Source organism: Rhinolophus sinicus, chromosome 17 (assembly GCF_057876585.1).
Source record: "Rhinolophus sinicus isolate RSI-liver-muscle chromosome 17, RSI-T2T, whole genome shotgun sequence".
NCBI classification, from domain to species: Eukaryota; Metazoa; Chordata; class Mammalia; order Chiroptera; family Rhinolophidae; genus Rhinolophus; species Rhinolophus sinicus.
Window position 1 is genome coordinate 7,607,609 of NC_142517.1, and position 19,892 is coordinate 7,627,500.

At 36.8% G+C, this 19,892-nt stretch overlaps 1 protein-coding gene across 2 annotated transcripts in view; it reads right to left on the reverse strand.

Moving 5' to 3' along the window:
- Positions 1–19,892, reverse strand: part of MORC3 (MORC family CW-type zinc finger 3) — a 39,869-nt gene that overhangs the window by 15,158 nt on the left and 4,819 nt on the right. Inside the window, exons 2-9 of one of the 2 annotated variants that reach the window (XM_019730293.3) lie at positions 15,190–15,262; positions 11,450–11,582; positions 10,350–10,564; positions 9,674–9,821; positions 8,017–8,164; positions 6,134–6,262; positions 5,807–5,926; positions 3,379–3,476 (exon numbers count right to left, since the gene is read on the reverse strand). In XM_019730293.3, coding sequence (XP_019585852.1) covers positions 3,379–3,476; positions 5,807–5,926; positions 6,134–6,262; positions 8,017–8,164; positions 9,674–9,821; positions 10,350–10,564; positions 11,450–11,582; positions 15,190–15,262 — 1,064 coding nt within the window. The remainder of the gene's footprint in view (positions 1–3,378; positions 3,477–5,806; positions 5,927–6,133; positions 6,263–8,016; positions 8,165–9,673; positions 9,822–10,349; positions 10,565–11,449; positions 11,583–15,189; positions 15,263–19,892) is intronic. The other variant, XM_074325576.2, reaches the window with a different exon arrangement.

A 19,892-nucleotide genomic window follows, 5' to 3' on the forward strand; every position in this document is an offset into this window, starting at 1 on the left:
CTTTTGTTGCATTCTTTGTTGCAATGCGTTTACTTGATAGAGCCTAATTGTTTTTAAAAATGATTAACAATTTTCGCATCCACCAGCAATGTATGAGTTCCAACTGCCCAATGTCTTGCCAACATTTGCTATGTTTTACTCAGTGTAGATAATTTTTTCCAATTTTGCCCGTTATGAAAATATTCTGGCTTCCATTTTGTTTTTGCCCTTCTCATTTAAGTCTACAATCTATCTAGAACTGGTTTTTCCACTTGAGAGGTAGGAGTTAAAGTTTATTTTATCCATACAGATAGCCAGGTAACCCACCATTTTTGGAAAGGTGATCATTTTCTCACTACACTGTAATGTAACCTGTATTAAATTGGGTGACCATAGGTATGAAAAGTGGGGGTTTGTTATGGCTTCTCTACTAAATATCACTAGACTGCCTTTCATTAATATGCACAGCTTTGTAAGTGTTGATATTTAGCAGTGTAAGTCCTCTTGCTTTGTTGTTCTTTAATGATTGTCTTAACCATCTTTGGTCTTGTGACTGTCCACGTAAAATTTAGAATAAGCATATTTATATATCAACACCCATACACACCTGCTGTTTTGTTTTGGTTTTTTTGTTTGTTTTTTAACAATTGCATTTAATTATTTAGGAGAAAAATCAACATTTCACAATACCCGGTATTCCAATTCGTGAACCTGGTAGATCTACTTATTCAGGTCTTAAATTTCATTCCACAATGTTTTGTAGTTTTTAGTGTGTTGAGGTCTTTGCATATTTTATTACTCCATGGTACTTGTTTTTCGATGTTCTTTTTTAAAATTTCATGTTTTTTTTCTGTAGTTGCTAGAATACAGAAATACAACTGATTTCTGAATACTTCATGTCTAGCAACCTTAGACTACATATTACTTGTTTCTTTAATAATTTCAATTTGCAGATTATTTTGGACTTTCTATACACTTAAATATTATCCTCTACAGAAAAGTTTTATCTCTTCCTTTCCAACACTTTCCAACAAATAACTTTCTTTTTCTTACCTTATTGTACTGGTTATTTCCTCAAGAACAATGGTGAATTGCTGATAACCTGTCTCATTCTCACTCTTGGGGGGAATCTATCAATAATTCACCATTAGAAATGATGCTTGCTGGTTTTTTTGTAAATACTCTGCATTGTTACTATGCCCTTTCAATTAATGTTTTTTGTAAATGTTCCTTTTTTTCCTAAATCACAATGAGTGTTGTGATTTATCCAGTGCTTTTTCTGTACCTATGAAAATAACCATGAGTTTCCTTTTCTTAACATCAATGTGATGGATAACATCAATTTTTGAAAATTAAAAACCACCCATGTAGCTTGGTTTTAATGATTTATCCTTTTCACATGTCACTGGATGGTATTTGCTATTATTTTAATTACGATCATGATAATCTTGATCATGAGAGATTGACATAAATTTCCTTTCTTGTATCCATGAGCTCACTGCTAACCTTATGCAGCCTCATAAAACCTTTAAAGAGTCTGTGTAGTACTCGTACCACTTCTTCCTAAAATGTTTGAATTTAATATGTGGTAAGTTTTCTAAAAATTGATTCAGTTTCAAAGGAATGTGTTCATATCATCTAAAATGGTGTAAAATTATTCATGCTAAACCTTTGATATGGTTTTCGTCTGTAGATCTATGTCCTCCTTTTCATTTCCAATATGGACCATTTTTCTCCTTTATTTCCTTAGTCTTCCCAGATGCTTACAGACTTCATTAATCTTATCAAAGAATAAACTTCAACCTTTTTGATTGTGTCAGTTGTCTACCTATTGTTCTCTCGGCTCCAATTCCAGTCTTTCTTGCTCAGTTCTGTGATACTAGAGCTTGATCCTGTAAACATTTATCCTTTGCCAGCCTCAGCAATGTTAAACTGGGTTAACGGGCAATGAACCTGCTGGTTGATGGCACGAGACACGTGTCTTTTAGGTTTTGGTAATTAATCAGGTTCTCGCTGCAATAATTTGGCTGCTGCCCAGTGGCCATGCTCTGCACGCCAGCAAGAGACCAGTTCTTGCATGCCCGGATCCTTGGGCAGACAGATCTCCACAACTAGCCCCAGCCCACCACAGCCACTGGCAACAAGAGACCAAGTGTACAGACTTAACTGGCCGGGCCTTCTGCAAGTTTCCTGCTAAGGCAGGTAACATGTTTCCCCAAAAATAAGACCTAACCGGAAAATAAGCCCTAGCATGATTTTTCACGATGTCATCCCTTGAACATAAGCCCTAATGCGTCTTTTGGACCAAAAATTAATGTAAGACATGATCTTATTTTTGGGGAAACATGGTAGTTTATTGCTGTGCTTATCAGGACCTCTACAAGAAATCTGAATCTCTAACTTCAGGGGCAGGGGGGCTTTCTCCTAGTTCCTGTACTGTCTATTCTTTTCTTTTTCAGCCTAGATGTAATAGCTGCTCTTTTGTATTTGCTAGTTCTGGACACCTACTGTCCTTTTACCCCATTTAGTAATCACCTTCTATTATTTTAACCTCTGAATATTTATTTTCTTTCATTGTATGTGTTTCCTAATTCACTGATTTTGCTCTAATGTTTGTCCTTCCTTCTACTTTGTTTTATTTGTTCATTTAAGGAGAGGGCCTAAGATATTAGTCTACCAAAAATACTTATTTACGTGATGTTTGCATTCTACTCCGTAATTTATGTTCACTAGGACTCTGTGTGCTTCCTAAATTTACAAGTAACATTAACAGTCATATTTATTCTATGGCTTCTAACCACTCGTAAAAAATATGAGTCTTGGGCTGGCCCGGTGGCTCAGGTGGTTGGAACGCTGTGCCACTGGGAGGTCACCGGTTCGATTCCTACATGGGTCAGTGAGCTGCATTCTGCACAACTAGACTGAGAACAATGGCTTGACTAGGAGTTGAGGGGGGTAGGGGGCAAAAGGGGAGGGGTGGAGGAGGGGTAACGGCGGGGCAGGGGGTGGGGGGATGAGTCTTTCTAGCTAAGGTACACAAGACTAAATTACCTTAAAGTTCCCATCTAAACATAAAGTTTCAGGATTTTATGACTACACAAAAAGTATTAATACCTTCAAGAAAACAGGAACTTCCTCTATTTTATGTAAATCTCAGAAATACTTCATCAGTAAAGACAGGGGAGAATAAGTTTCTACTTGTGAGGGAACATAATACAATTCCTAGCATAAAAGATGATGGTTAAATGTGTTTTCTATGCAAGCCTTTCACCTACCCATTTTCTTAAAGTTCTATAATGTAAAAATATCCACAAGAGAGAAAAAATTCAGCTTAGAAAAAGTTGTGAAAGTATTCCAAAATAAACTATAAAAAGTCAATCATTTAACTAGGCAACATACCTATACTCGTTAGTATAGTCGAAATCTTGTTTATTATGAGTCGGCTTTAGGAAATTACACTCGATAATTCCCACTACTCCAACACCCATGTTGTTTGCCTGAAAGAGAAAATGAAATTGGTGTTTTAAGCATAAGCCATGATGCTCAAAATAATTACCCTTCCACAAAGATTTATAATTTGTATGCAACATTTCCTGTATCTTATAACATTCTCATGAACTTCAGACAGAAAAACAGTGTCTGGTAGCTAATTTACTTTTCTAGGAATCAATTCCTAAATATATCAGAGCCTTCCTCTAAAACACTTCCACTGTTGTCGAGTGTCCAATTAGGTAAGGATTGTGACCCTTAATTTTACACAAGGGAAAAAGGACCACCTCTAGTGGGATGCAACTTCATAGGTAGTGGAAACCATAGATAACTAACTCATTTCTACACCCACAGAGCCTAGCAAAGGCTCTGGCACATAATGTTTCATACATTTGCTAGATAAAAGTTCAAGTCGTTTGTCCAGAATTACACATTCAGTTGGTAATGGTGATGAAATAAAAACCTGAGTCAGTTGAATTAAAGTTATTTTTTAAACCCTGCTAATTAAAATATTGAACTCAAAGCGTATGAGTCATATTATGATTATATGTGATTATCAAGGGTACTTTGCTCATGACTGTAACTTACTTCTTGGTCTACACAAAGAGAAAAATCGAAAGAACGTGTAACTTAATGACATGAAACTTTATATAACTATAGAAGAAACCACATAAATCCAATCATAATCCTGCTCTATTAAAAACCATCAGTGGTTCCGCATCTCCTCCCATTTGGAAACCACAGTCCCCTTCAATTTGTACTTCTTGTTCACCTTCTTTCCAGCCTCATCTTCCTGTCTCTCCCATTATCCTAGCTCCCACTTATCGTCTGGTCCAGATAGCAAATTACTCCCTTCGTGGTGTCAGTCTCAGAAGCTCCTTTTCCTTCCTTTTCAGATATTCTTTTCTCTGCCTGGAAAGCCCTTGCCAGACTTTCCAACACAGTTCAGCATCATCTCAGTCACCACTTTCTCCAAAGAGCCTTTTCTGAAGCTCTAGGATACACTACATTCCTCTCACAAACAGAGCTCTGAGGGCATGCTCTGCGTCTTAACTTTTTATGCAGAGCATTTGGCATGGCCAATCAGGATGGGTATCTGACACCTATTTAATAAACGTTTACTGAATCCACAGAATGCAAATACTAGGTCCAATCCATCATCTGGTAAAGAAAAAGCATTAAAAGTTGGTTATAAAAGCCTATTTTTTATAAGATCATTATAAAATTATACATAATGCAAATTTAACTGGGTGGGTAAAAGAGTTATGTATCTTAAGTCCAATTCATAAATGATAAAATAATTATTTATATTCTGCTTGTAGCAGATACTTCTTTTGAATCCCAAAGCACTTGAGAAAAAGGCTTATTACCAAAAATGCACTTTCAATAACCAGTAAAATTCAGAAACTTAATTACAGAACATTTCTGGTGATAATTACTATTCCAATTACAAATGAAAATTAGCATTTTAAATAACTTATTGACACTTCATATCATGGTTGCCAGAATGCTGGATTAATTTGTTGGCCAATATTAGTAGTTACAAAGAGCCCAATATTCTGTATGCTGTATTCTGAGCTCATATGTCGTAAAATATGTAAGAGTTACAACCTTTTAAATGATATTCAAGATAAGCCCACGCTATCATACTGTGTAGAGCTCACATCATTCTACAAAGAATTCAGAATGAAGTAAGATGAATAGAAAAGTCACAGAAATGGAAAACAAAAAACACCTAGACTTAGAACCTTTAACAAAGCTGACTTTCAGAATTTATCACTGAATTCTTAATACACACACACCAAAAAAACCTTTCTGTGAAAACATGTGAAGGATAAACAGACTGACATGAGACAACGTTCATCATCCTAAATTAAATTCTACAATGGAAGTGGCTTAGGAGGAAGGTTCTAATATGCTTAGGAACTAACTCCAAAGTAAATCACCTACCATACCGCATTTTCAGGCTACTGAATCAGCACTAACTATAACCATCAATTGCATTCCAGCATGAAATAATCAGGGATCCATAGCCAAATGCAGGAAAAGATCTGCATCCATATCTGAGATCCACATTCATTGTTAGGTCTAGGGAAACTTACTTATTAGACCCTATTTCCTCACCTATAAAACAGAGATAAAGCAAAATATCCTGTCCCCCTCATTAAGTTTATTCAGGACCAAATGAGAAATTAATATGAAACTATTCTAAATTCAAGGGACATGCCAATATTAATAAAAACACTGACATTGAAGTCATTAGACAAAAAGCATATTATTTCACATTTGACCCAGTAACAAATTACTCTTATAAAAGATACAGACATTTTCAGCTTACCCTCAACTGACATCCAACTTTTTCATAAGCTTTGATGAGTCTATTTTTGTGATACATCATTATCCCATAATGATCTTTATTTCTGCAGTTGAATCCAAAAGTAATTCTCACTGTTTTAGTCTTAAATGTTAAGAAAAATTTTGAACACACCACCTCACTCCCTGCAAATCATCCTTTCTATTTCATTAGTTACTGAGTACAAAAGTGCATAAAAAAGAGCAAAATTAGAGAGAATTAGAATCCTCATCGAAAGGAGAAAAGAGGAGGGGGAATACAGCTGACTGACATAGCTCTATACAGCATCATAAAAAGGAAAATAAAGGATACTAAAAATTTGGGTCGATAAACATCACGTTCGATGTAGGCAAGACTCTTCGAAACCAGCTGCGTCTTCACTTTCTGTCCACGTATGATGATCTGCGTTCTTGGTTTTAGGTACAATATACTGCAGTAAGCCTGCCAAGACACAACAATTACCTATCCTTTTGAAATAATTATCTATAGATTTGTTCAACACTACTTACGCATGTATTTTAAAAGAAAGCTACCACCTTGCTTTCATAAAGGACCCATTAAGTTTTCAATAATACTGGGGGTGCCAAAAAAATGTATACACGTGACTTGTATTCATCTTTTGCTTTTGGTATATATTGAGTATTACAATTTTAATACAGTTTCTTCCTTTCTTAAAATGTGTATAAATTTTTTGGCACCCTTTGTATATGTTATAAAGCTATTAGTTAATATTTTATTACTTTTTGTTAAAAATAAACTCAGTACACTGTAGCTAGTAAAAATGATTTGCAGAAAACAATCTATTGACCTATATTGATATGTTAAGTGAAAAAAAGTTACAAAATAGCATGTCTGGTATGATCTATTTTAATTTTTAAAAACTGTACATATGTACAAAAAAAGACTATATTTCTGACTGTTCTGTCAACTGCATGTATTGCTGTTATAATTTTAAAAGCACCAATAAATTTTATTTAGACCAAAAAATAACTTATAATATAAACTAAAGGGACTGTTTTAAATTGGAAAAGTAAAAATTGTAAATAATGCACCAACACGCAGAATAGGCAAACATAGTACTGTTTCAAAATTGAACTTTAACAATTAGCAGTTATCTAAACGTGTTTTATTGTCAATTCTTAATGCATGAACGTTTAGATTACTTTAGAATCTTAACCAAATTTTGCATTCCAAAACATGTTAAAATATGCTCTTCTCTGTCTACCTCTCCAAGGTATCAGAAAACTCTCCAAAGGAAATGAATTGAGTAACTGAAGGATAGATAAAAGGTTCAACACAACAAAAATGTGAACTTTTCTCTTATTTTTTCCCCAATTCCTGATTTCAAAATTGGTGATGTTTTGTCATTTAGAAAATTCATTAATGGTATTTTAAAACACTGTACTTTATGGTACACTAAAACCACACCATCTGCTCTGGCTGCCTCTGCACCGATTTCATACTTGAGCAAGGTTTTCTTGACAATCAGGAGATACTTCAATAACACGTTGCAGTATATCAAGGAATAGTAAGTAGTATCTGCCATTTTAATTGCTAGGATCTCAGAAAAAATAACTCGTAAATGTCAAATGTATCCTCAGCGTGGGGCTATGGAATCATTTCAGCACAAAAAAATATGTGGAAAAGTTAGTGTGTATCTTATAGTGACTAAGAAACAATATTATTATATCAACATTGTTATATTGCGATATTAATTTCCTCAATCTCAAAACCATACCCATTTCTAAAGTCAAATCTCAGATATTTATCACAAAATTATATTAATGTACATTATCTCTAGTCTATGAATAATTTATTGCTTTAGGATGTCAAGGTAGGGGTGTGTGTGTGTATTCTATAATATTTTAAATTAAAAAAGAGAAACTCTGAATTTGGTATTTTTGATTGAATTAATCAATATAGCCATCCTAAAATAGTATACTGATTCTAATATTCCCGATTTAATAATATAACCACATAGTAAAAGAACTACAAAAGCTGATTGATTTGATGACTTCACAATTAAAACTGATTCTAAGCAAATAAAACAAGTGTGCTTGTGAAAAGTTTAATTAAGTTGGTTCACGTCTGAGATATTTTCATTTAGAGATCAATGGCAGCATTTATAACACAAGTAGATACCATAATTTCCACTATCTGACGATTTTCTCATTTCCATAGAGACGGATACATACCCTTAGGGAATAGTCACTCTCAGGGGCAATTTGGTCCATCCTCTCTTGCTTCTTGTACCCCTTCTTCCCTGTTGCCTCATCTAAATCTTCCGGAATTCTGATGTCATATTTATCCTTATCAAAATCAAACTCTGTCGCATTTCTGTAGCTGTAAAAGTAATTTTTTGAAGGAGCTAAATTTAAAGTTCACAGCAAGCTCAGCAAGGAGCTACTATTAGTTAACAAAACACCTATACGTGGAAAACATCATGGTAGTGGTGGTAGGGAAAACAAAAGCAAGAAGAAAATGAAAGAAAAGAAATCTAGGAAAATGCAAAAAAACTGAATTCACTCACACACTGCTGGTGGCAAGATCAAACAGTAGAGCCATTCTGGAAGTTTCCTAAAAAACTAAACATGCAACTACCATATGACCTTCAATTACACTCCTGGTCATTTACTGTAGAAAAATGAAGATTATACTCCCACAAACGTTTAGAGCCCTATTTGTAATAGCCAGAAACTGTAAACAACCCGGATGGCCTTTAACAGGTGAAAGGTTAAACAGAGTGATCCATGCACACAATACAATATACTGGGCAAAAAAAGGGAAGCAAACTATTGACACACACCAAGAGCCTGACACACACCAATTCTCCAGAGAATTAGGCTGAATGAAAGAAGCCAACCCCAAAGAGTTTCACACCGTATGATTCCTTTTATATAACATTCTTGAGATGACAAAGTTATAGAAATGAAGAATGCAATACAGGTTGTCTGGAATTAAGGAAGGAATGGGTGTGAACATAAAGGGGCAACCTGAGGAATTGTAGTGCTGATAAAAATGTCCAGTATCTTGACTATATCAATGCCCACGTCAACAGTACTAATGTAGTATAGTTTTACAACATGTTACCATTGGGGGAAACTGGGGGAAAGGTACATGAGCTCTCTCTATTATTCTTACAACTGCACGTGAATCTACAGTTATCTCAAAATAAAAAGTTTAAACGAAAAATAAAAAACGGGGAGAGGGACAGGAAAGCAAAAGCAAGAAAAATAAAAGAAGGGAATACAGGATGCTAGAAAAGCACAAGATTTAAAGTATTTTAGGTTTACCACACTATTTGTGCTTTATTGCTATGGTCTTAGATCTCTCAATATTACACATTCATCCTAATTTTAAAACTTTTATCTGCTAAGGATCTTATCCTCACAAGGATAAAGATCTACAAATTTTAGCAACACAGAAGTGTCGTCTAAATTACTTTTCTTACCAGGTGCTAAATCAAGCTTAGCTTTCAGAAACGGACCAAATGGACAAAGACTTCTCTTTTAAGTTACACAAGTTGGGACTTAGTGGGATTTTTATCTTCTCATTCCTTGTTTGTTTTTGTTTTTTGAGGAGGGGGTAGAATAACAGAGTGAGAAGAGAGTGCTATGGAGACTAAATGGCAGGGCTAGTAAATTTATTTTTAGTATTATGAAATTACCTCAAATTGAAGCCAAAGTGGACTCAATAAAATACCATTGGAAAAGACAAATCATTAACTATACAAAAAATGAGCACCTCTCAGTGTATTTCTCCTCTGTAACAATGGATGAATGTAATAAAATCATTCATGCAAATGCACTTTACTTCCCAAATGATTAACAACTAGCTGAGGTCTATACTTACCTTCTAAGATTCCAAATGATGATCCTCGTCCCCTTCTTACCCATAATAGCATCCAGTTCTGCTAGTAATTTCTGTTCCGTAGAAAACAAAGAATGTTCCAGAATTGCAGCAAGACTTGCTTTTGATTCCACTGAATTAATCACCTGTCGTATATCTGAAGTTAAAGACTTACACCAACAATATATTTTTTTACAATTTTATATGGAAACCAACTCAAACAACAGAAAAACTATTTACTAAATTATTTTCTAAGTTTCAAAATGGCAGTTTGATTTCAAATGAACACCAGAAGGATGAAGTATGAGCAAGTTTATTATCCCCAACTAATTTAATGGTTTCCGACATTTGAAGTGTATTTATATAAAAGATATTTTCCTCAAGATATCTTGCTAATCATGGCAATTAGTGAAAATTTCAAGCCAGACCACAAGAGTGAAATAAAGAGGAAAGCTCCGGGAAGCTCGACATAAATGCAGCCACCTAACAGTAAGGATTTCCATAGCACGACTCCAACAGAGAAAGGAACAAAGGCTTAGTCAAGGCAGTGGATAGGAAAAAGAGCTAGAATGGAAGGTGTGATTAGAAAACAAGAATCTGGAGGAGGGCAAGAGGCTCGAATGGTTCACATTATTTCTTTAGTTTCTCCACAGCTTCTGTTTCAAAAGCCAAAGGATATGGTGTTTGTTGAACGCCACTATGGGGACAACAACGTGTTCTGCTTTTATGGCTTCCAAGTAGGTCTGAGACAAGAAGCCCACGCTCATGCTTTCTCCATTTTTGGTAAAAACGATTGCATCTCTACCCAAACGCATAGAACCTGATTTGAAACCATTCCCATACAATCCAACTGGGACATGACCATTCACGGTGACTTTGTCACTGAAGCCAAAGCTACAAAGAAAAGAAAGATTGAAAAAATAAATATGCATCAAAAACTGTAACATGTAGAAACCCTGGGTTTCCATGCTGGCCTCATCCTTCCTAGACGTATAATCTTGAGCAACTGACTTTTAATCTGCCTGATGTTCCTCATCTTTGAAATGAAGGAAACCAAGCCCACATCACAGGGGACTTTAAGAATTACACACGCTAAAGCGGGAGCCCTTTGCCAGGCACATCCTGACTAAATGGCTAAGTTATAATTTGGGCCCCTGGGCCCTTGAGATTTCACCCCATGAAATCTCCAGTAAATGTGAATGGTTCTCTTTTTCTCAGCAAGCCTGATGGGGTTACTTTGACTTTTGGGCAGCATAAGAGATATTTGAGGAACAGTAGAAAGGTCTGCTGCCAAATTCTCCCTCTACCCTGTACCTGTGGTATGCACCTTAATTTCAGTTTCAGGCACATGTGGCTTCATACTGACATCCTATTCTGCAACACTCGAGCCCAAGGCCTTACAACTATTTTATGCTGCTTCCTCATCTTCTGAAGCCCTTTCAAATTACACCACCCGGCCCCAAAAAGTGGTGTTCTATTGGAAATACTGGTTAAAACTAATTTACATTAAAGTATAATCAACTGGTATCAATGTGCTACAATCGTCTAAAGGAATTGTAGAATTTCAGGTAAGTCAGACATGGGGATGGCATGATGAAAATGGTACAATTGCGTAATAACCTAACAATAGTAGAAAATGATGGAAGACTTAGAGAATAGAGCATACTATGGAGGAACAGCATTTCATATTCAAAAAACAACTATGCGCAATAAGTATGACACGAGACCCTTGAACTAGGTGAAAGCAATGAGTTTAAGAAGTATGACACTTTTACATACCTTAGCATTTTATGCAATTTATCTGAAGTCATACCATTCCCATTATCAGTGAATGTCAAGCATATATGGCTCTTTATCAATGTTTTATCAATCCATATCTGTTTTGCATTCACATCAGGATCGTAGGCATTATCTGAGAAAAAATGTTTTGAAAAATTTTCAGTTTGCGTTTTAAAGAAAAGCAATTAGTTCAGAACAATGCTTTAACAAGCAACGGAATAACATATGTTATGAAAATTTAAAAAGCTGAAATATTAAAGAACTCTTTAAGATTTGAAAACATGGAACTAAAAAACCATACCCTGCTATATATATTGCTCATCATTAACAGACTGAACTCTTTCCAAAGCCCTCGATTCATTATAGAGAGCAAAGACTGGTACCCACTACATTGAAAAAGTGTAATAGCAAGAAGAATCACTGCACTACAGAGATAATAAGGGTAAGAAGGTCCTCTGTCCAAAGAACTAGCCTGGCTACTATCATAAGGGAAACTAGGAGCTGAATGTCCACTGGTCTACAAGTTGACATGGAAGACACAGTTTGGTTATTAAATAAATGAGAAAGCAGTATCATTTTCTGCTAAGCTACATACACAGATGAAGGTTTACCTTCTGCAGTTTTTCAAATTGTGACCCTTTTCGATTATTAAAGAGAAAACCACAGGCCCAAAATGGCATCACTCATGGTAAAAGCCCATGACATCAAAACTAAATTTTAATGCCTGATATAACTGCAGTTTTAACCTCTCAAATATTATTTTAATTAACCTTAAGCAGTCTGGAATTTTCTGGACAAACACCAGTAAAGTAATCTGTCACGTAGGCCCTTACTATCCCCCAGATAGAAAGCAGAGGCAGGGCAATCTCTGCAGGATAAAAACCTTTCTTCCCCTTCTCTTCCTCCCCCAAAAAGATGTCCCCAAAATAATCCATTCTTTTCTTTCACTAATAGCTCCCTTGCTCATCTTGCTTCCTATAAAATTCTTCCATTTTGCATAACCCCTCGGAGTGCCCTTCTAGCTACCAGATAGAATGCTGCCCCATTCATGAATCACTTCATAAAACCAATTAGGTCTCCAAATTTACCTGGTGGAATATTTTTTGTAAGTTTTTTTTTTTCTTTAACTTTTATTTATTTAAGTGTGTTTTTCCAGGACCCATCATCTCCAAGTCAAGTAGTTGTTTCAATCTAGTTGTGGAGGGCGCAGCTCACAGTGGCCCATGTGGGGATTGAACTGGCAACCTTGTTGGTAAGAGCACCACGCTCTAACCCACTGAGCTAACCCGCCAACTTCCTCAGTGGAATTTTTCTAACACAATCTAACCAAAGTTTCTGGTGGCTTTTGCACATCTATGATCGCTGTACACCTCATTTAACACCCTTGTTTAGCATCCTTGTTTTTCTTAGAAAATATAAGTATGAAGGAATACATCAAAGAAAAATGAAAAATTTCAACAGTAGCAGTAATAATATCAACTTGTGCACTATCTAAGATCCATTTGAATATCACTAACTGACCAAAAAATACTTTTTGAGGTGTATTTTTAAGTGTTTGTTATAATATAAACAATGGTTCTCAAACTATCCTTCCATTAAGGCTGCCTACAACTAAAATCAAATCTTTTTTTTTTTTTTTAAATCAACTATTTCAGGAAAGACGGTGTTACATTAAAAACTTAAAATTTAAGGTGGCTGGGTGGTTCAGGTTGTTGGAGAGCTGTGCTTCTAACACTGAGGTAGCCGGTTCGATTCCCACATGGGCCAGTGAGCTGCACCATCTACAGCTAAGATTATGAACAACGGCTAGACCTGGAGCGGTGAGTGGCTGTGAGCGGCCGTGAGCTTCCGTGTGCAGCCAGCCGGCGACCAGAGACTGACTGGCTCAGCCGGGTAGAGTGCAAGGCTCATAACACCAGCATGGGCCAGTGAGCTGTGTCCTCCACAACTAGACTGAGAACAATGGCTGGAATCGGAGGGGGGAGGGGGGAAAAAACCTTAAAATTTGATAAACCACAAAAAGCACGATGACTTTCGGTTGCTCTAGCCCAGGGGTGTCCATACTTTTTTCAACGTTTTTCACTAAGGGCCATATGCGGTAAAATACACAAACAGCCAGGCCACTGACTCGAGGTGAAGTACGTATTGCCTCACCTGGTTTATTTAAGTAAACTAAATATATTTTTGGAATTTGCTGCGGGCCAATATAAAATGGATGGCGGGCCGCAGTTGGCCCGTGGGCCGCAGTTTGGACACCCCTGCTCTATCTGAAAGCTAGAGAATCACTATTATGGGAAGGATAGATCCTAGGTTGGGTAGCTCCTCTGGGTTGCCATCAAAAACTAATAACTGAATAGCTGCAATGCTATAGCATATCTGGGGCTTAAAAAAAAACACATCCAAACAGCCTATGTCAGCAGGGAGACGTTGGAAAATCTAACTATACCAAAGAAAAGAAGGGTGCTCAAAAGTTCCTTCTTTTCCAAGGTTGCCAGTTTGAGTCCTCAAGTCCCACAAGGGATGGTGGGCAGCGCCCCCTGCAACTAAGATTGAACACGGCACCTTGAGCTGAGCTGCCGTTGAGCTCCCGGATGGCTCAGTTGGTTGGAGCGCATCCTCTCAACACAAGGTTGCTGGTTCAACTCCCGCAAGGGATGGTGGGCTGTGCCCCCTGCAACTAGTAACAGCAACTGGACCTGGAGCTGAGCTGCGCCCTCCACAACTAAGACTGAAAGGACAACAACTTGAAGCTGAACGGCACCCTCCACAACTAAGATTGAAAGGACAACAACTTGACTTGGAAAAAAGTCCTGGAAGTACACACTGTTCCCCAATAAAGTCCTGTTCCCCTTCCCCAATAAAATTTAAAAAAATAAAATAAAATAAAGTAGCCACTTAAAAAAAAAAAAAAAAAAAAGTTCCTTCTTTTCTTTTTTGTGCACCATCTAACATACAATGTTTCGCTGAAAATAAGACCGGGTCTTATATTAAGGTTTGCTCCAAAAGATGCATTAGGGCTTATTATGTTCAAGGACGTCATCCTGAAAAATCATGCGAGGGCTTTTCTTCTGGTTAGGTCTTATTTTTGGGGAAACAAGGTAGAACCCTTCCTTGATGAAGAATCTAAAGTATATCTAAGAATTCCTAAAATTATAATTTTCCTTTGTTTCTCAAACATGCTTAAAAGAAAATTCATGTGTACGAATATTTCCAAGAAAAGAAATCATGACCCATAATGTAAATCTGACCACAACCTTACCTCTTTTCTCATGTTCATTAAGTCATTAAAACACAATCCTATACCTTGACTATTCTATCTATTGTCAGAAACAAGAATTTATTCCCACAAATCTAACATAACATTAATACTCCTACTTATTAATACCAGAAAAATGAATCTAACGTTATACATACTTCCCAACCATTAAAAAACATAATTCTCATGTTTCTGAAATAGACCTATCTCTTTCATAATCAGAATAAAAATATTTTCAACATAAATGTTTCATGAACTTGGCAAATTGAAATACTGTGGCAGTAGTATAGGTAGAGTTGAACAATGATTAATTTGACATCCATTTGAATAGTTGTTATGCTAGGTAACCTTTACTCGTAATGTTATTCAAAATAACATTTGTTTTTTTAAAAAAGCACATTTACACACTATTTTTCAATGAAAAGCTTTTTTAAAACTTCAATTGCACACAATATATTGATTATGAAATGTCAATTTTACCTACCTATTAATTCAGCAACTGCACTGAATGGCCAAGTGTGACTAGTAGAATTTGTATGTAAAAACTTCGGGCAAAGCTGAAACAAACCAATGATTTATGTAAATTAATTCAGGTCTTACTTTTAAGAACAGAAACTGAGAAGAGAAAAATTCTGAGAGTCCTAAATTAAATTACAGCGGGCAAGAGAATGTGAGAAAGTAGTTAATCAATTAATAGCTGTGGAAAACAACAGACTGCTCACATTCCTGAAGGTACGCTGGAGCTTTGAATCAACTACTGCAGTGACCGCCAGACTCCACAGCTCCTGACAATTCAGGACTGTTTCCCACAACCAATGAAAAGTAGTAAACGTCTCTTCCTTTCCAGCTGTGCACCTACCCAAGGACTGACCCCATTTCCCCTTTTCCCACCCCTGACCCCCACCCTTATCTGTAGCCAGTGTAAATTCTTTCAGAACAGCTTATATCTGTCTTCCCCAGAACATAATGTATGAAAGTGCTGTCAAGTCCAGGACTGTGGACAGGTTTGTCTTAGCCCTGCTGCTGGTGGTTTAGACTGCACGCCCCAGGATCGGGTCTTTTTCTGGCGAGGACTTGCCTCAATAAACCCTTTCGTTCAGAAAAGCTTTCAGCCATGAAAGCTTTTTTCTTTTTTTTTTTTTTTGGTATTAAAAAGCAATATAATTTTCTGTCCTCGTGTTAAACAACACTGAGACCAAGTAAAAATAACTTAGCTGCTTCTTTCAGGATATACCTGGAAAATATAACCTAGAAGGTAAGATTCTTGGAAAATAAAGCTGTGACTCAACTAAATATTAGTTTACTCATCAAGACTTGTACCAAAACACTTGCCTCTTTATAACCACCAATCCAAAACCATGACATCATAAATTACCCAATCCCAAAGTTACAGACCTTGCAAGACCTACTTCAAAGCCACCCAGCCAACACCCTAAAATCCTCTATTATTTCCTAATCTTCCTACTAGGAAACACAACTAAGATTTTGTCAAGGGGGTGTTTTCTCCTTAGTGCATTAGGCTTAACAAACTTAGCTTTGCTTACTAGTCAAGAGGCTTTTCTGGTAGTCTGTTGGAAGTCAACACTTGACACTATTTTAGTATTTACTCCAAGTTCATGAAAGTGAACTTGTAGCAGTAGAGTACTATACATCTACAAACCTTTTAAACAATGTCAAATATTAGTTCAAATGCAACAAACCTTGATTTGCAAGGATTTTATGTTTGATTTTACTCACAGTATGGAATATGCCAATCAACCTCATGGTATAGAGACTCTAAATTCCTGAGTAATGTGTTATGTTGGTGCAAAAGTAATTGATGTTTAAAAGGTTAAAAAAAAAAAATCGCAAAAACCACCATTACTTTTTCACCAACCTAATAAATATCAAATGTATAAAAATGTACAAATGGTTTTAAAAGGATGATGCTTGAAAATTTCAACATGCAGAGAATTTCTATGCAATGAGGACTTTTTTGCATTCATTTGGAACAGATTTTCCTATATAAGGAAAAAAAGAGTGTCACTTTGTTTGATGTGAAGAGCCCTAGAAATGTGGTTAGATTATAAATTATGATAGCCACACTTGCAGTGCTCAGCTGCTGCCACAAGGTACCAGAAAGAGCTCTCTACTTTCCCTCTGTCAACATTTGATTTTAGACAATGCCCAAGCATTGGTTCCCATTAGGTTGAAGTACACAGGCGAGAAATGGTATTCTGTAGAACCATCTTCCAACTGGAGTATGTGTAATTTGGACCTCCTATGGTATACGCCATGTAATGTAGCAGTAATGTAATGTGGAGTATAAGTAATTCAGACTTTCTAAAGCATAGATCACCAAGGGCTTCTAATGAAAATGCATTTCCAGATATTCATCTTACACAAGAAGCCTTTTCTCTAGTTAATCTACCTAAGAATGTGCCAGCAGTCAGATTTTCCAGTCCCAGTTCCTCCCGTTGCAGATTCGTCAAGCTACCATTTTTTTAAAAAAAGGTATATTCCTTTCCCTTTCTAAACCTTACTATGGGGCATGGCTTTGGTGTTTTTAAACCTCTGGCTACCAAAGGAGAAAATGATTAATCGACCACCTATAAACCCTTAGTGTTTCTGTCTCTGTTTTATGCATTTCTGTCAGGTGTGAAATCTGGAGTTAGAAATGGGGTCTTTTGGTCCATGTGGCAATACTTTGATTTTAGACGCATGGCAGAGTGTGGAGCTAGGAATGTCAATTTTCATTTAATGACTTCATCGTAGACACCGATTCCAAACTGAAACAGTACAAATTGTTCTTGAGTCAGAGTCCCAGGAGAGCAAAGCAAAGAAGGCATCAGTAACGAACAATGAATGCTAAACAGTGGCTTTTTGGGTATTTAAACATGAGCAATTATTTTCAATTATTCTCAGTAATAATCTCTAGAATGTCACTAACTACAATAAAAAACACTCTTGAACAGCCAAACAGCAGTGTAACACACACACACACACACACACAGAGCACACATACTATGGTATATGGAATATATTTAATTAGGTATGTGATCCTGGGAAAGAAACTTAATCTCTGTACCTCAAGTTCTGTCATCTGCAAAAATGAGGATAATAGTATCAGCTTACGAGGTTGTTAAAAGAGAATTAAACGACTTAACAAGTAAAGAAGGAATTAAAAACAAGTAAGATTTGAAAATGGGGATGTACTGGGGATTAGAGTGGATGCTTAACTGGAATACAAAGGTTTCGGTTTCAATGGTGAGTCAAGGATAGATTTGGCAGAAGAGAAGCAGGCACTTGGAAGAAACTGCCTCCCCATACCTTCAATAAAGAGACAGGGAAAGAGGGAATCTGCATAATGGGAAGCTTGTCTGTCTCGGTGTGGACTCTAGGTAAACAAAACAAAACAAAAAAAAAGTATAACGTGATGTTCTGTAAAAAGAGGCACGCCTTCACTTGAGTTAGTTTCAATTTCTAGAACCTGCGGAACCACTGTGGCAACAGCATCAACCAGACAGCATAGAGTCCCCTAAGTCATTACTTGGAGAATATTTGACTACACCATCTAAAATAACATTCAAGGAAACAATCCACCAGGAGAAAATGTTAGCAGACAAGACACAGGAGTACCAGACACACTCCCCTGCCATCAAAACATCAGGTTAAAAAAAAAAAAAAAAATCAACCTATAAAATAGGTATCCCTGTAAATAACTAGACATCTCCAAAGTAATTTCCAAAAAATCCACACACACACACAAATGAGATGCTATAAAGACCACGTAGATTTTTAAAGAATCAAAATTTAAGATTTAAGAATCAAGTTACAAAGTTTAAGGGCCGGCCTGGTGGCTCAGGCGGTTAGAGCTCCGTGCTCCTAACTCCGAAGGCTGCCGGTTTGATTCCCACATGGGCCAGTGGGCTCTCAACCACAAGGTTGCCGGTTCAACTCAAGTCCCGCAAGGGATGGTGGGCTCTGCCCGCTACAACTAAGATTGAACACGGCATCTTGAGCTGAGCTGCCGTTGAGCTCCCGGATGGTTCAGTTGGTTGGAGCGCATCCTCTCAACCACAAGGTTGCCGGTTCGACACCCGCAAGGGATGGTGGGCTGTGACCCCTGCAACTAGAAAACGGCAACTGGACCTGGAGCTGAGCTGTGCCCTCCACAACTAAGACTGAAAGGACAACAACTTGAAGGTGAACGGCACCCTCCACAACTAAGATTGAAAGGACAACAACTTGACTTGGAAAAAAAAAAAAAGTCCTGGAAGTACACACTGTTCCCCAATAGAAAAAAGTTACAAATTTTAAATATAAAATTTTTTAAACATGGAAGCTTTAACACCTGTAGAGTGTTTACCTCTGGCTCTGTCCTGAATCTGCTCTACAGTAAAGAAAAAAAAAAAAAAGGCATAAATCCAGAAGAACAAAAAGAATTGATGGACAACAGTAGACAAAAGTCAGTAGTTTGGAAACTAGCGATAACTGATTTAATAGCCTGGAAAGAGATAAATCTGAAGCCTATAAATGGGAAACCCAACAAAAAGAAGCAGCCAGAAACTGACAAAATCCCACAAAGGCTTAGGGATTAGATTTCTGTGCCTTTCGAATCAAAAGTACTAGAGGTTGTATGAAAACAAGATAGGTTGAAAAGTCTTTAAAAGAAGCAATTAAGATTCCCTGCGATCCTTCTTTCATCCTGAGCAACCTGCAACTACCCTAGGCAACTCCATATAAAACTGGAGGTGTGTTCTCTAGAGAAATTGATGATGGCAAGCTCAGGCATAACTGATAAGAGATGGGTCAAGAGCAAGCCAGCAAACAGCCCAGAAATAAAGCCTCTTATATATGGTCAAACGATTTTCCAAAAGGGTGTAACGACCATTCACCGCGGGGAAAAGCCAATCTTTGCAAAAAATATAACTGGGAAAGCTGGATATCCATATGCAAAAAATGAAGATGTACCCCTTACCTTACACCATATACAAAAATTAACTCAAAATGGATCAAAGACCTACACATAAGAGCTGAAACTACAAAACTTAGAACTACTATTCAACAACAAAATAACTAACAACCTAATTTAAAAAAATAGACAAAGGAACAGCTATTTCTCCAAAGATGGTAAACACATGGCCACTAACCAAATGAAAAGATGCTCACATCACTAATCATTATGGAAATGCCAATCAAAACCCC